Source organism: Camellia sinensis, unplaced genomic scaffold, assembly GCF_055761805.1.
Source record: "Camellia sinensis isolate YWXY unplaced genomic scaffold, ASM5576180v1 Unanchor10, whole genome shotgun sequence".
In the NCBI taxonomy this organism is placed as follows: domain Eukaryota; kingdom Viridiplantae; phylum Streptophyta; class Magnoliopsida; order Ericales; family Theaceae; genus Camellia; species Camellia sinensis.
The window spans coordinates 3,327,136-3,343,020 of NW_028128988.1; the positions used below are offsets into that span (position 1 = coordinate 3,327,136).

Genomic DNA, 15,885 nt, shown 5'->3' on the forward strand with positions numbered 1-15,885 from the left:
ACCGAACTCAGAAAGCCGCCCCTAGGGGCTTCGACCGAAGTAACTTTCCTCAAACTGCAACCGATTTAGGCCTTGGGACTAAACCAGCTTTCTGAGTTTTTTAGACCGAACTCAGAAAGCTGCCCCTAGACGTTAAAACCGGTCTAACCTGCTCAAAACCGAGTTAACAAACCTTCTGATGAGCCGAGGTAGAACCAGCCCACTGAGCCGAAGTAGGATTTGTATATCTTGCTTATAATTTGTAGCGCGGTCCCACGATCTGTGCTTAACCCCTTTGTTTTCTACCTTGCAGACTTAGGTTGCCCAGGCACTCCTACGTGTGCTCAACCGGGCTACTGAGCCAAATTTTTGTACCGAAATAATTTATTCGTAACTTATTCAACAAATGGGTAAGTATAGATATTTAGTCGAAACCCCTGGTGGCATGGCCGAATTCAGGCAGGACTACCAGATTCCTGATGATGTCCAACTGGAGTTGGCCAAGAAAGATGCTACTCCCTGGGACAATGAAGGCTCCGTCCCTTTTACCCTTCAGTCAATAATTGAAACCGGACTACGGTTTCCTGTCCAACCGCTCATCTGCGAATTTCTTAGACAGACTAGGTTATGTCCTACCCAACTGTCCACCAATACATACCGTATTATAATGGGAATAGACGCATTAAACCACCAAACCGGACTAAATCTTGGTCTAGCCGAAATATTCCATCAGTATTCCATCGGCTCAAAGAATGCTGGGTGGGTCTACTACCTCAGAATTCGCCGCCGCCGAGAGAAGATAATTAAGCATACTCCGGACAAAGATCTTAACGATGATGATTTCCTTTGGGTCTCTGGGAATTTTGAGGATTTTCAAGCTCAAATTCCTGGCCGACCTATAAATTGGAAAATGGGAGAGCCTGGTAATTTTGCTTCGGTCTTCTGTCTTGTTTGTTATCTCGGTTGTTTTAGTTTATTAGCCGAACTAACACTTCTCTTTATTGCAGATTTCGCCCATCTCCGTTCCCTGTACAGTTATCCCAACCTTGGGGTTCTGCGAGCCGCACTACGGGTTAAAGAAAGAAGTTGGTCAAAGCTTCTAAATTTTGAGCCGACCTACCGGTATAGCGGTCGCCGCAAAGCAAAGGTAACTGATTTTCTTCTCGAGGAAGCACCGGAGCCGGACCCAACTCTGCCCGAGATAAGACTTGTCCCTCTAACAGCAGAAGAAGAGATGGCGAAAAGGAGCAGAGTTAGGGCCCTTCTTACCGAAACGGCTAGGCCCGAAGTAACGCCTCCCAGTCAATCGCAGCCTGCCGTTGTCGCCCTCCCTTCCCAACAGCCATCCTCTTCCCGCCGGACCAAACGTCCCCGGACTGCCGAACCCGAACGAGTTTTGGTTGATGAAGAACCTGTCATTCAGCCGAGCTTACCACCAAGCCCTCGACCGGAGTCTTCCGACCGGACCATCAGTTGCTGGGCACCGAAGCTATCTTTCAACGACCGAGACATTCTGGAAACAGACTCGGTTGTTGCTGAGAAGGACCACCTGTTGGCCATCAATTTGGCCAAGAGTGTGTGTCTGCCTAAAGACATGGAACATCACCACAAACAGTTAACCACCGAGCTGAAGTCCATCCGGTCAGCCACGAAATCAATGATTCTGGTAAGTAACTTCGGTCGTATTTCTGTTTTTCTACTTTTCTTTTTCTTCGGCTAAATTGAAGTTGTTGCTTTGTCAGGCTATCCAGAAAAATCAAATCACCCATAGGAAGGTGCTGGAGCTGAGGAAAGTGACAAGGCAAGCTGCGGCAGAGGCGGAGGCGAAATCGACCGAACTAGAGGAGGCCAGAAAGGAAATGGCCGAACTCCGAGGTGAGGTCGGTCGTCTGACCGGAATGGTTAGTTCGGCCGAGGCCGAAAAGCAAAAGACTGCCATTGTGCTGAAGGACAAGTACTTGCGCGAGTTGCTAAAACTTGAAAGAAAGAAGGATGCCGAAATAAAAGAGAAGGTGAAGGAAGCCGACAAACAAGGCTTCAAGAGGGCAGAGGATGCTTATGCCCAACAATGCAATGCGGCCAAGGATCTGTTCTTTAAGTGCGGCTGGAGGGGAGCCGTTGAGAGGCTCGGTCATGATCCTCAGACCGAGGTTTTCAACCCTCCAGCCTACTTTATACCGAACTCCCTGATGGATTATGCTACGGCCATGCAACAGCAGTTCCTTGAGGGCTCAGACGATGAAGTTTCTGATGAAGACTCTGCCCCTGAGGATACTTCGGTTGTGAATGCAGATCAGGTAGTTCGGTCGGAGCCCGTGGTGGAAGATCTAACTCTTGATCAACCAAGTGAAGCCGTGGCTCCAGCCGAACCCGTTCTTCCTTCTGAAAATGTTGTAGTGCCCGAAACCGGTCTTCAAGTTGACGCCGATGCTGCCTTCGACGCCGAAATAGATGAACTTTTTTCTTAATTTTGTAATCTTTTCTTTGTAACCGAACTAAGCAGCCTTGTAATGACTTCTTTTTGAATGAAAATTTTACTTCTCTTATTCCGGTTATTGTGTATATGCTTGCATTTGTAATGTCTTCTATTACTCCAAGTGTTGTTTCGGTTTTTGGTTGGTTAAACTATACTTACCAGCCAACCACTCCTTAGCCGATATACTTACTTCGGCTGAGGAGTATACAGTGTTGGTTTTAATCCAGCCAACCACTTTTCAGCCTTACACTTAATTTCGGCTGAAGAGTAACAAGAGTTGGTTTATTCCAGCCAACCACTCTTCAGCCATACACGTACTTCGGCTGAAGAGTAATAAGAGTTGGTTTATTCAAACCACTCTTTCAGCCAACCACTCTTCAGCCATACACTTACTTCGGCTGAAGAGTAACAAGAGTTGGTTTATTCCAGCCAACCACTCTTCAGTCATACACTTACTTCGGCTGAAGAGTAACAAGAGTTGGTTTATTCCAGCCAACCACTCTTCAGCCATATACTTACTTTGGCTGAAGAGTAACAAGAGTTGGTTTATTCCAGCCAACCACTCTTCAGCCATACACTTACTTCGGCTGAAGAGTAACAAAAGTTGGTTTATTCCGGCCAACTACTCTTCAGCCATACACTTACTTCGGCTGAAGAGTAACAGGAGTTGGTTTATTCCAGCCAACCACTCTTCAGCCATACACTTACTTTGGCTGAAGAGTAACAAGAGTTGGTTTATTCCGGCCAACTACTCTTCAGCCATACACTTACTTCGGCTGAAGAGTAACAAGAGTTGGTTTATTCCAGCCAACCTCTAAGTTAGTTTTTCCAGCTAACTTAGAATAATGTTTGGTTATTCCGACCAAACGTCCTGCAGCCTGGATCCTTATCCTGGGCTTAGGAAGGGTGTTGGTTTATTCCAGCCAACCTCTAAGTTAGTTTTTTCAGTTAACTTAGAATAAAGTTTGGTTATTCCGACCAAACGTCCTGCAGCCTGGATCCTTATCCTGGGCTTAGGAAGGGTGTTGGTTTATTCCAGCCAACCTCTAAGTTAGTTTTTCCAGCTAACTTAGAATAAAATGCTCGCTATGTGCCTGACCTTACTGAAGCTAACTTTTACAAAGAATAACTTGTGATAAAAAGAATTTCTCGCTTTATTGAAGGAAGAGGAAATTACATATGCTTGAAAAAGAAAAAGCTAAAAGTAAAATAACTTGAGATTGGCCGTGTTCCATGGCCTAGGGATTGTCTTGCCATCCTTGTCTTCTAGGTGGTATGCCCCTTTGCCTGCTAATCCAACCACCTTATAAGGACCTTCCCAATTTGGGCCTAACTTGCCGTCTCCTGGGATTAGGGTGTTTCCCATTACTTTGCGTAGTACCCAATCCCCAATCTTGAATTGTCTTGGATGTACTTTTTTGCTGTATTTTCTGATTAACTCTCGTTGGTAGGCGGCGATGTGAACCATTGCTTTTTCTCTTCTTTCTTCTACAAGGTCGAGTTCTAAGGCTATGGCTTCTCCATTTAAGTCTGGATCAAAATTTTCGCTTCGGATTGTGGGGAGGCCAACTTCTAGTGGGATGACTGCCTCTATTCCATAGGCTAAGGAGAATGGTGTTTCTCCTGTTGATCGCCGAGGCGTGGTTCGGTAAGCCCATAAGACGTGAGGGAGTTCGTCCGCCCATTTGCCTTTTGCTTTCTCTAGCCTTTTCTTTAGTCCATCCAAGACGACTTTATTTGATGCTTCAGCTTGCCCATTTGCTTGAGGATATGCCGGAGTAGAATTGTAGAACTCTATCTTGTATTCTTCGCAAAAGCTTCTAAAGATCCTGCCGTCGAACTGAGTTCCATTGTCTGAGATCAGTGCTCTTGGTATGCCAAACCGAGTGATAATATTCTGCCAAACAAACTTCTTCACATCCTTCTCTTTAATTGACGCCAATGCTTCTGCTTCCACCCACTTTGTGAAGTAGTCTGTTGCTGCGAGAAAGAATTTTCTGCCACCGGGCGCTGTTGGAAGTGGTCCTACTATGTCCAAGCCCCACATTGCGAAAGGCCATGGGCTAGTTAAGGGTAGGAGTTCTCTTGCTGGTTGATGTATTTGGTGTGCGAATTTCTGGCATTTTTCACACTTCTTCACATATTTTTCTGAGTCTGCTTGCATATATGGCCACCAATATCCTTGCGAAATAGCCCTGTAGGCGAGCGACCTTCCCCCTTGATGACTTCCACATACCCCTTCATGTATTTCGAATAGGAAGGCTTCTACTTTGCTGGGATGAACGCACTTGAGGTAAGGCCCAGAGAATGACTTCTTGTATAATGCCAAAGATGGAGATAGCCAAAATCGCTGCGACTTTGCCCTGATTTTGTTGGCTTCTTTTTTCTCTGCTGGTAGGATGCCGTCTTTTAGGAACAGGATGATGGGATCCATCCATGAAGGGCCTAATTCAGTGCAATATACTTCTTCTGCTTCGGGGTCTTCTATACTTGGTCTTGGTAAGAAGTCGATGAGTAATGGATGAGGGATCGATGTATCTGCCATTGAGGCCAGGCCTGCTAGCTCGTCCGCTCGGCTGTTTTCCTCCCTGCCAATTTGTTCTATCCTTACCACATCAAACTTCTTGATCTCTGTTCTGACTAACTCTTGGTACTTGGCCATTCTGTCGTCCTTTGCTTCGTATTCGCCCGAAATTTGGTTTACCACCAGCAGAGAGTCACTGTATACCATTAGTTCGGCTGCTTTCATGAAGTGTGCTGACTTGAGTCCTGCGATAAGCGCCTCATACTCTGCTTCATTGTTGGATGCTGGGAAGCCAAGGCTGATTGCTTGCTCTATAACCAGACCGTCTGGAGAGATGAGGACTATGCCAAGCCCTGCGCCATGTCGGTTGGATGCTCCATCCACAAAGAGCTTCCACATCTCTCCAACGAATAATTTCCAGCAAGTGGAAGGATCAGATGATGCCGTGAGGTCTAGAATGGTGTTATCTTCAAGGTCCATGTTGGCTATTTGTCCTTCGTCCTCTGTTTGAACTTTTGGCAAGCCTTTGTCTGTCTCTTCCTTGCTATCCTTAGCATGGTCTGTCTTGGTGCTTGATTGACTACCTTCTACTAGGGGTTGCGCTATTCCGGCGTCAACTTCCGTCCCTAGTTCGGTTGTGTCAGTCAGGTCGACTGGGCAGATATGATGACTTCCAGGGGTGAATTCTGCGACGAAGTCTGCCAAGGATTGGGCTTTTATTGCGGTTTTAGGTCGGAATTTGACGTCGAATTGTCCCAATTCTACTGCCCACTTCAAAATTCGCCCACTAAAGTTCGCCCTTTCAAACAGAGCTTTTAGTGGAAAGGCTGTGAGAACGACTATGGTGTGGGCGTGAAAGTAATGTGCCAACTTTCTGGATGCCATCATTAATGCTAATGCTAGTTTTTCTAAGGGCAAGTACCTTGTTTCGGCTCCCAACAATGTCTTGCTTACATAAAAGATGGGCAGGTGTTGTATTCCTTCTGCACGAACCAACACTGCGCTAACTGCGTGTTGAGAAACTGCCAGATATAAAAAGAGTTCTTCACCAGGAATTGGAGTTACAAGTAGTGGTGGGGAAGACATGTACTCCTTCAAGCTTTCCAGAGCTCGGTCGCATTCTTCATCCCACTCAAACTTGGCTTTTAAAGCTTGGAAGAATGGTCGTAGTCTGTCTGACGACCTGCTTATGAACCGGTTTAGCGCAGCCGCCATACCAGTGAGATGCTGCACTTCTTTGACTGAGTTTGGTCTCTCCAACTCCTGGATTGCTTTGATCTGAGAGGGGTCTGCTTCTATACCTCGGTTGGTCACCAGGAAGCCCAAGAATTTGCCAGATCCAACTCCGAATGCGCATTTGGATGCGTTGAGGCGCAACTTGTGTTTCTTCAGGATCTGGAACATCTCGCCTAGGTCTTTTAGATGGTCATTCTCATCCTTGCTTTTGACCACCATGTCGTCGATGTACGCCTCCATTGTTCTGCCTAACAATGGTTCAAACATCTTGGTGACCATCCTTTGGAATGTTGCCCCTGCGTTCTTTAGGCCGAAGGGCATGACCTTGTAGCAATATAACCCCCTTGGTGTTGTGAAGGATGTGACCTCCTGGTCTGGTTCATGCATGGCGATCTGGTGGTAGCCTCTGTATGCATCCAAAAAGCTAAGTCGGTTATGTCCTGCCGTTAAGTCCACCAGTTGATCTATCCTTGGTAGAGGGAAGCTATCTTTTGGGCACGCTTTGTTGACTGTTTTGTAGTCGACGCAGACACGCCATTTTCCATTCTTTTTTGGCACTACGACGGTGTTGGAGATCCATTTTGGGTAGTGCACTTCCCTTATCGCTCCTGCCTCCAGCAGGTTGCCTACCTCTTCTGCCACTATTTCGGCGTGGTGGAGTGCCGATCTGCGCGTGCGTTGAATGACTGGTCTGGCGGATGGGTGGACATTGAGTTGGTGACTGATGAAGTTTGGATCAATGCCTGGCATGTCGTAAGGTGTCCAGGCAAACACTTCGATATTAGAAGTCAAGAATTCCATGACCTCTAATCTCTCAGCGCTGGACAATGATGAGCCAAGCAGGAAGAACTTATCCGGGTTCTTCTCATCTATTTTTACCTCCACCAAGTCTTCCACCGCTTTCTGATTAGCTTCTTTGCCGACGTCAGCGAATAGTTCATTACTCTCTGGTTCTTCCACCGAATGAACGTATCCTTTGGCAGCTCGTCTTCCATTTGCTGTGGCGAAGCACTGCTTTGACATGATCTGATCGCCATAGACTTCTTCAATTATACCGGTGTCATTGGGGAACCGCATTACCTGATGGTATGATGACGCCACCGAACGCATGGCATGCAGCCATGTTCTGCCTAGGATGATGTTGTAGGTGGAGGGGACCTTCAATACCCAGAACTCCACCTGTTTTGATACGCTTCCAGCTCTGACTGGAAGGATTATTTTGCCGACAGGCCACTCTGGCATGGAGTTGAATCCAATCAGGGGAGAAACTGCAGGTGCCAAGTCTTTGTCTTGCAGCTTTAGTTGTTTGAATGTGTCGTAATACATGATCTCACATGAACTACCCTGGTCAATCAGAATCCGCTTGACGTCAAAATCCTTGACTCGGAGAGTGACAACCAGGGCATCATTATGAGGGCAGTAAATTCGTTCCAAGTCCTTATCCGAAAAGGACATGACGTTTGTTGCCTCTGTCCTCCCCTTCTTGATGGCGGGTTGGGAACTTAATACTTCCCTAAAGTGTTCAGCCTTCTTGATTGAACCTCTAAGCTCGCATACGCGCTCAGGTTCAATAACTCCATGAATTACATTGATAATGCCTTGTGGTGGTGCGTCGTTTGGCATTCTGTTGGGTTGGTCATGATCTTGGGGGGCCGGTTGCGCTCCTCCTTCAATGTATTCGTCCAAGTGGCCTGCTGCCACCAATTCTTCTAAATGCTGTCTTAGGGGCGTGCAATTCTCAGTTCGGTGCCCCTTTTCTTTGTGGAAGGTGCACCGTGATCTGTCGTCGTAATTCTTCTGAGCTTCTCCAAGCTTGGCTGGCCACTTGACAAAAGGCTCATCCTTGATTTCGCTCAGAATCCGATATATTGGTTTTTTGAACACCGTGGTTATGGCAGTGCGAATTCTTAGCCATCTTTTGTCTGGGTCTTCTCCGTTATCTCGTCTGCCACGTCCATTTTTGTTACTTCGGTCCACCGTATTAACCTTTGCTGAGGTTTTCTTTTCTGGTACCGTGGCCGCACTTGTTTTGGCTTTGGAACGTGCGCCATCTTCTTCTACCCTGATGTGCTGATGCACTCTCTCCATCAGGGCTTCCATGGTGAGGGGTGGCGTCATGGTAATTGAATCCCTTAGTCGGTTCCCTACTGGTAGGCCTCTTTTATATTGCGCAATGGCTAGATTGGTGGGGCAGTCTCCAATCTGGTTGAATGTCTCCCAGTAGCGACTGTTGTAAGATCTGAGGGTTTCTTTCTCACCCATGTCGATGGAGAGTAGCTGGTCTATCTCCACCGGTGTTTTAGTATTTGTCCGAAACCTTGTTACGAATGCTTCTGCCAATTGGGCCCAGGAGGCTATGCTACCTTCTGGGAGCTTTTCGAACCAAGTCAAGCCCAGGTCGCCCAGACTTGATGGAAAAAGTATGCACATTAAGGCCTCGTTTCGCCTGTACACGGCCATGACTTGGCGAAAGTGGCTCAAGTGTGAATACGGGTCCGTCTTCCCTTCATATGTATTGAACTTCGGCTGAAGGAAGCCTGATGGTAGGGGAGCGTTTTCGATCGCTGGGACAAACGGCGAAGTCTGTAGTCTTGCCAATGCTTTGTCCGCTGGTTCGTAGGCCGGTCGTGGTATTGGCATTCCAACCTCGACGCTTCCATGCGTTCGAGGAGCCAACCGTTGTAGGGCCGAGATTCGGTGTGGATCCCTTGCCCTGGCATCCTCCTTGCATCGTGCTTTTTCTTCTAGCACGGTTCGTAAGTCGGATGACCTGGGTAGCTCGGTTTGTCTGGATCTGGTTTGGTGTGAATGTGAAGGCCAATACGTACTTCCTTCAGTATATGATCTTTCGGATCTCGTCCTCTCAGACCTGGAGTGACGAGTTCTTGAAGATAAGGAGTGAGTGTCGCCTGTCCTGAGGCTTCTGCTCTCTCCTTGGGAGGGCGTAGTATTCCTACTACGATTCTCTGAGTGGCGAGGGGGCGTTTTATGCTTGCGCCCCTCTCCTGTCGCCACATCTTTATTCTTCATCTGGCGTTTCAAGGCCTCCATGTCCGCCGCCATCCTTCGAATTAGTTCATCTTGTTCCTTCACGCGATCTTCCAGGGCTTGAGGATCAATCCTCCTCCTTTGTCTGTCAGGACTCTGAGAGTGACGAGGGCTGCTATTCCGCCTTTCCCTGCCACTCCTCCTGGAGTTATGTTGTTGGAGTTCCAACTCCGCCATGGGAGGGACGGAAGGTAATCCTTCTCGCCTTGCGCCCCCCTCTGGAGTTAGTCCGTCGACGGCGGACTGCGGTAGTTCTTCAATGTGTGCCATTGACTTGAGAAAAAAGGAGAAGCTTAGTCAAGAGGTTTTGTTCTTGTCTGTTCTTCCCACAGACGGCGCCAATTGTACGGGGAGGAAATAATTCTCCTCGTATAATCCTGTTGACCAAGTCCACGCTCCTCCGTACGATGTCGCTTTGTCACCTGAAAACACAAACGTGAGCTAGCCGGCGGGTGTGTGCCGGAAACCTCTCCGATGCCTAAGTCAGAAAACTTGACAAATAGACAAAGCTCTAAGTTCTCAGAAAGGTTGTGTTCAATTACCTCCTCCAAGGTGTTGCTTGTGAGCTTTTATAAGTTTCGTATGGCACAATCCTAGTAGGACTTGTACTTCTCCATGCAGAGTCCTCCTAGGATTCATTCTCCTAAGGATAATGCTTATCCTTTTGCACCCTCCCCCACTGCTTAAACCAAGTGGGATGGTTTTTTATATGACCGAACTTCCACGTGACCGAAGTAAAATTGGCTATACCGAGCCACAGAGGGCCGAACTATACTTAGCTCGGTCTGCTCCTCCAATTGATTACTTCGGCTGCCCTGTTTGACCTTGATGTGCTTAGTTCAAACTTCCAAGTAGCAAGTTCTGACCGTCCCAACCGCTGTATGACGCGACCGGACTAATTCTGAAACCGTTCTTCCCAGAACATACTGCGGCCGGACTAACTCTGAGACCGGCCTAACTCCGAGTTGTCTCCGGACCGGAGTGGCTTTACTCTTCCTTGGACCGGAGTAATCTCACCTCCTCGGGCCGAAGTAACTTTGTCTCCTTAAGGCCGGAGTAACCTTGCCCCTAGGCCGAAGTAGCCATTACGGCCTTTTTACTTAGTCCTTCGCGTTTTGGGCCTCGAAGCCAAACTCGGAGCTCGGCCCAATTTTTCCCAAAAATTACCCTCTCAATTGCCCCTTAATTCCATCTGTGCAACAAGATTGGGATTACCAGTCTACTGGCCGAGCTAGAGTTTCATTAGGCTTTTTCAGCCGATCTAAGAACCCTTTAGCCTCTCTAGCCGATCTAACTTTACCTCGGATATCACTATGTCCGGTCAAAAACGTCTCTTCAATCACAGCGACTGTAACGCTTCTCATTCCAATGACACGTGGCAGGCTCTGATTGGTTAAGGACGGCTGTCACGCCGTCTTCGTGCTTTGTGATCTTGAAACGGTTCCCGCCCAAATTTTGGGCTTTCTAACAAAAGTAATTCCTGAGGCTAGGGTCTCTACACTTTTGCTATTCCTTCGTCTTCTCTCTCTGTTCTCTTGCTGCTCGAGTTCTGAGCTTACTGTGTTCGTGCTTCTGTTGCTGCTACTGCTCCATCTTCAGCTTCTTCTTCTTCAATCTGGTAAGCAGGTCTACCCTTCTCGCTTTTGTTACTTGTTTTTCCATCTGTTTTTGCTTTGTATGGTTTTTGCAAACATTTTTCTTCATTTGTCTGCTTTGCTCTTCGTACTTTCATGAAGAAACCATAGAACCCAAGAGTATATGTCATATACCCTAGAGAAAACTCGATTTCGATCCAGAATCACATCCCAACCGAACCAGGATACTGTTTGTGTTATGTATGTAGATAGATTTCAGAGAACAACCGAACTAGGACTCAAAGGAATAGCAGTAGTTTCTTCTCAACCACTCTAGCCAAGATAAACTCACCGGAAAAACGTGCACGTACCGAACTAGGTACTTCGGTCAATAACCGAGCTAAGGCTTTCGGGGCCCAGCCGGCTTTCTTAGTTCTTAAACCGAACTCAGAAAGCCGCCCCTAGGGGCTTCGACCGAAGTAACTTTCCTCAAACTGCAACCGATTTAGGCCTTGGGACTAAACCAGCTTTCTGAGTTTTTTAGACCGAACTCAGAAAGCTGCCCCTAGACGTTAAAACCGGTCTAACCTGCTCAAAACCGAGTTAACAAACCTTCTGATGAGCCGAGGTAGAACCAGCCCACTGAGCCGAAGTAGGATTTGTATATCTTGCTTATAATTTGTAGCGCGGTCCCACGATCTGTGCTTAACCCCTTTGTTTTCTACCTTGCAGACTTAGGTTGCCCAGGCACTCCTACGTGTGCTCAACCGGGCTACTGAGCCAAATTTTTGTACCGAAATAATTTATTCGTAACTTATTCAACAAATGGGTAAGTATAGATATTTAGTCGAAACCCCTGGTGGCATGGCCGAATTCAGGCAGGACTACCAGATTCCTGATGATGTCCAACTGGAGTTGGCCAAGAAAGATGCTACTCCCTAGGACAATGAAGGCTCCGTCCCTTTTACCCTTCAGTCAATAATTGAAACCGGACTACGGTTTCCTGTCCAACCGCTCATCTGCGAATTTCTTAGACAGACTAGGTTATGTCCTACCCAACTGTCCACCAATACATACCGTATTATAATGGGAATAGACGCATTAAACCACCAAACCGGACTAAATCTTGGTCTAGCCGAAATATTCCATCAGTATTCCATCGGCTCAAAGAATGCTGGGTGGGTCTACTACCTCAGAATTCGCCGCCGCCGAGAGAAGATAATTAAGCATACTCCGGACAAAGATCTTAACGATGATGATTTCCTTTGGGTCTCTGGGAATTTTGAGGATTTTCAAGCTCAAATTCCTGGCCGACCTATAAATTGGAAAATGGGAGAGCCTGGTAATTTTGCTTCGGTCTTCTGTCTTGTTTGTTATCTCGGTTGTTTTAGTTTATTAGCCGAACTAACACTTCTCTTTATTGCAGATTTCGCCCATCTCCGTTCCCTGTACAGTTATCCCAACCTTGGGGTTCTGCGAGCCGCACTACGGGTTAAAGAAAGAAGTTGGTCAAAGCTTCTAAATTTTGAGCCGACCTACCGGTATAGCGGTCGCCGCAAAGCAAAGGTAACTGATTTTCTTCTCGAGGAAGCACCGGAGCCGGACCCAACTCTGCCCGAGATAAGACTTGTCCCTCTAACAGCAGAAGAAGAGATGGCGAAAAGGAGCAGAGTTAGGGCCCTTCTTACCGAAACGGCTAGGCCCGAAGTAACGCCTCCCAGTCAATCGCAGCCTGCCGTTGTCGCCCTCCCTTCCCAACAGCCATCCTCTTCCCGCCGGACCAAACGTCCCCGGACTGCCGAACCCGAACGAGTTTTGGTTGATGAAGAACCTGTCATTCAGCCGAGCTTACCACCAAGCCCTCGACCGGAGTCTTCCGACCGGACCATCAGTTGCTGGGCACCGAAGCTATCTTTCAACGACCGAGACATTCTGGAAACAGACTCGGTTGTTGCTGAGAAGGACCACCTGTTGGCCATCAATTTGGCCAAGAGTGTGTGTCTGCCTAAAGACATGGAACATCACCACAAACAGTTAACCACCGAGCTGAAGTCCATCCGGTCAGCCACGAAATCAATGATTCTGGTAAGTAACTTCGGTCGTATTTCTGTTTTTCTACTTTTCTTTTTCTTCGGCTAAATTGAAGTTGTTGCTTTGTCAGGCTATCCAGAAAAATCAAATCACCCATAGGAAGGTGCTGGAGCTGAGGAAAGTGACAAGGCAAGCTGCGGCAGAGGCGGAGGCGAAATCGGCCGAACTAGAGGAGGCCAGAAAGGAAATGGCCGAACTCCGAGGTGAGGTCGGTCGTCTGACCGGAATGGTTAGTTCGGCCGAGGCCGAAAAGCAAAAGACTGCCATTGTGCTGAAGGACAAGTACTTGCGCGAGTTGCTAAAACTTGAAAGAAAGAAGGATGCCGAAATAAAAGAGAAGGTGAAGGAAGCCGACAAACAAGGCTTCAAGAGGGCAGAGGATGCTTATGCCCAACAATGCAATGCGGCCAAGGATCTGTTCTTTAAGTGCGGCTGGAGGGGAGCCGTTGAGAAGCTCGGTCATGATCCTCAGACCGAGGTTTTCAACCCTCCAGCCTACTTTATACCGAACTCCCTGATGGATTATGCCACGGCCATGCAACAGCAGTTCCTTGAGGGCTCAGACGATGAAGTTTCTGATGAAGACTCTGCCCCTGAGGATACTTCGGTTGTGAATGCAGATCAGGTAGTTCGGTCGGAGCCCGTGGTGGAAGATCTAACTCTTGATCAACCAAGTGAAGCCGTGGCTCCAGCCGAACCCGTTCTTCCTTCTGAAAATGTTGTAGTGCCTGAAACCGGTCTTCAAGTTGACGCCGATGCTGCCTTCGACGCCGAAATAGATGAACTTTTTTCTTAATTTTGTAATCTTTTCTTTGTAACCGAACTAAGCAGCCTTGTAATGACTTCTTTTTGAATGAAAATTTTACTTCTCTTATTCCGGTTATTGTGTATATGCTTGCATTTGTAATGTCTTCTATTACTCCAAGTGTTGTTTCGGTTTTTGGTTGGTTAAACTATACTTACCAGCCAACCACTCCTTAGCCGATATACTTACTTCGGCTGAGGAGTATACAGTGTTGGTTTTAATCCAGCCAACCACTTTTCAGCCTTACACTTAATTCGGCTGAAGAGTAACAAGAGTTGGTTTATTCCAGCCAACCACTCTTCAGCCATACACGTACTTCGGCTGAAGAGTAATAAGAGTTGGTTTATTCAAACCACTCTTTCAGCCAACCACTCTTCAGCCATACACTTACTTCGGCTGAAGAGTAACAAGAGTTGGTTTATTCCAGCCAACCACTCTTCAGTCATACACTTACTTCGGCTGAAGAGTAACAAGAGTTGGTTTATTCCAGCCAACCACTCTTCAGCCATATACTTACTTTGGCTGAAGAGTAACAAGAGTTGGTTTATTCCAGCCAACCACTCTTCAGCCATACACTTACTTCGGCTGAAGAGTAACAAAAGTTGGTTTATTCCGGCCAACTACTCTTCAGCCATACACTTACTTCGGCTGAAGAGTAACAGGAGTTGGTTTATTCCAGCCAACCACTCTTCAGCCATACACTTACTTTGGCTGAAGAGTAACAAGAGTTGGTTTATTCCGGCCAACTACTCTTCAGCCATACACTTACTTCGGCTGAAGAGTAACAAGAGTTGGTTTATTCCAGCCAACCTCTAAGTTAGTTTTTCCAGCTAACTTAGAATAATGTTTGGTTATTCCGACCAAACGTCCTGCAGCCTGGATCCTTATCCTGGGCTTAGGAAGGGTGTTGGTTTATTCCAGCCAACCTCTAAGTTAGTTTTTTCAGTTAACTTAGAATAAAGTTTGGTTATTCCGACCAAACGTCCTGCATCCTGGATCCTTATCCTGGGCTTAGGAAGGGTGTTGGTTTATTCCAGCCAACCTCTAAGTTAGTTTTTCCAGCTAACTTAGAATAAAATGCTCGCTATGTGCCTGACCTTACTGAAGCTAACTTTTACAAAGAATAACTTGTGATAAAAAGAATTTCTCGCTTTATTGAAGGAAGAGGAAATTACATATGCTTGAAAAAGAAAAAGCTAAAAGTAAAATAACTTGAGATTGGCCGTGTTCCATGGCCTAGGGATTGTCTTGCCATCCTTGTCTTCTAGGTGGTATGCCCCTTTGCCTGCTAATCCAACCACCTTATAAGGACCTTCCCAATTTGGGCCTAACTTGCCGTCTCCTGGGATTAGGGTGTTTCCCATTACTTTGCGTAGTACCCAATCCCCAATCTTGAATTGTCTTGGATGTACTTTTTTGCTGTATTTTCTGATTAACTCTCGTTGGTAGGCGGCGATGTGAACCATTGCTTTTTCTCTTCTTTCTTCTACAAGGTCGAGTTCTAAGGCTATGGCTTCTCCATTTAAGTCTGGATCAAAATTTTCGCTTCGGATTGTGGGGAGGCCAACTTCTAGTGGGATGACTGCCTCTATTCCATAGGCTAAGGAGAATGGTGTTTCTCCTGTTGATCGCCGAGGCGTGGTTCGGTAAGCCCATAAGACGTGAGGGAGTTCGTCCGCCCATTTGCCTTTTGCTTTCTCTAGCCTTTTCTTTAGTCCATCCAAGACGACTTTATTTGATGCTTCAGCTTGCCCATTTGCTTGAGGATATGCCGGAGTAGAATTGTAGAACTCTATCTTGTATTCTTCGCAAAAGCTTCTAAAGATCCTGCCGTCGAACTGAGTTCCATTGTCTGAGATCAGTGCTCTTGGTATGCCAAACCGAGTGATAATATTCTGCCAAACAAACTTCTTCACATCCTTCTCTTTAATTGACGCCAATGCTTCTGCTTCCACCCACTTTGTGAAGTAGTCTGTTGCTGCGAGAAAGAATTTTCTGCCACCGGGCGCTGTTGGAAGTGGTCCTACTATGTCCAAGCCCCACATTGCGAAAGGCCATGGGCTAGTTAAGGGTAGGAGTTCTCTTGCTGGTTGATGTATTTGGTGTGCGAATTTCTGGCATTTTTCACACTTCTTCACATATTTTTCTGAGT

At 46.9% G+C, this 15,885-nt stretch overlaps 2 protein-coding genes across 3 annotated transcripts; both read left to right on the top strand.

The window, feature by feature from the left end:
* The first annotated feature begins 775 nt into the window (after nt 1-775).
* Nucleotides 776-2,541, top strand: LOC114322636 (uncharacterized). 2 transcript variants are annotated; one of them, XM_082911257.1, is made up of 3 exons: nt 776-902; nt 987-1,645; nt 1,722-2,541. In XM_082911257.1, exons 1-3 carry the CDS (start codon nt 890-892, stop codon nt 2,445-2,447), a joined length of 1,398 nt encoding a protein of 465 aa, XP_082767383.1. In that variant the 5' UTR covers nt 776-889; the 3' UTR covers nt 2,448-2,541. The 2 variants fall into 2 exon arrangements, with proteins under 2 accessions (XP_082767383.1, XP_082767382.1); XM_082911256.1 differs by having other exon boundaries at nt 881-1,645.
* A 9,247-nt stretch (nt 2,542-11,788) lies between these two features.
* LOC145814443 (uncharacterized) lies at nt 11,789-13,818 on the top strand. The gene is made up of 3 exons (XM_082911258.1): nt 11,789-12,179; nt 12,264-12,922; nt 12,999-13,818. The coding sequence occupies exons 1-3, from the start codon at nt 11,924-11,926 to the stop codon at nt 13,722-13,724; spliced, it is 1,641 nt and encodes a 546-aa protein (XP_082767384.1). The 5' UTR covers nt 11,789-11,923; the 3' UTR covers nt 13,725-13,818.
* Nucleotides 13,819-15,885: the final 2,067 nt, after the last annotated feature.

Bases quoted from the DNA above. Each gene is read 5' to 3' on its own strand.
- LOC114322636 (XM_082911256.1), top strand. From the start codon at position 890: ATGGGAGAGCCTGGTAATTTTGCTTCGGTCTTCTGTCTTGTTTGTTAT. The intron at 1,646-1,721 runs GTAAGTAACTTC...TTGCTTTGTCAG, and splicing joins CCACGAAATCAATGATTCTG to GCTATCCAGAAAAATCAAAT.
- LOC145814443 (XM_082911258.1), top strand. From the start codon at position 11,924: ATGGGAATAGACGCATTAAACCACCAAACCGGACTAAATCTTGGTCTA. The intron at 12,180-12,263 runs GTAATTTTGCTT...TCTTTATTGCAG, and splicing joins TTGGAAAATGGGAGAGCCTG to ATTTCGCCCATCTCCGTTCC. The intron at 12,923-12,998 runs GTAAGTAACTTC...TTGCTTTGTCAG, and splicing joins CCACGAAATCAATGATTCTG to GCTATCCAGAAAAATCAAAT.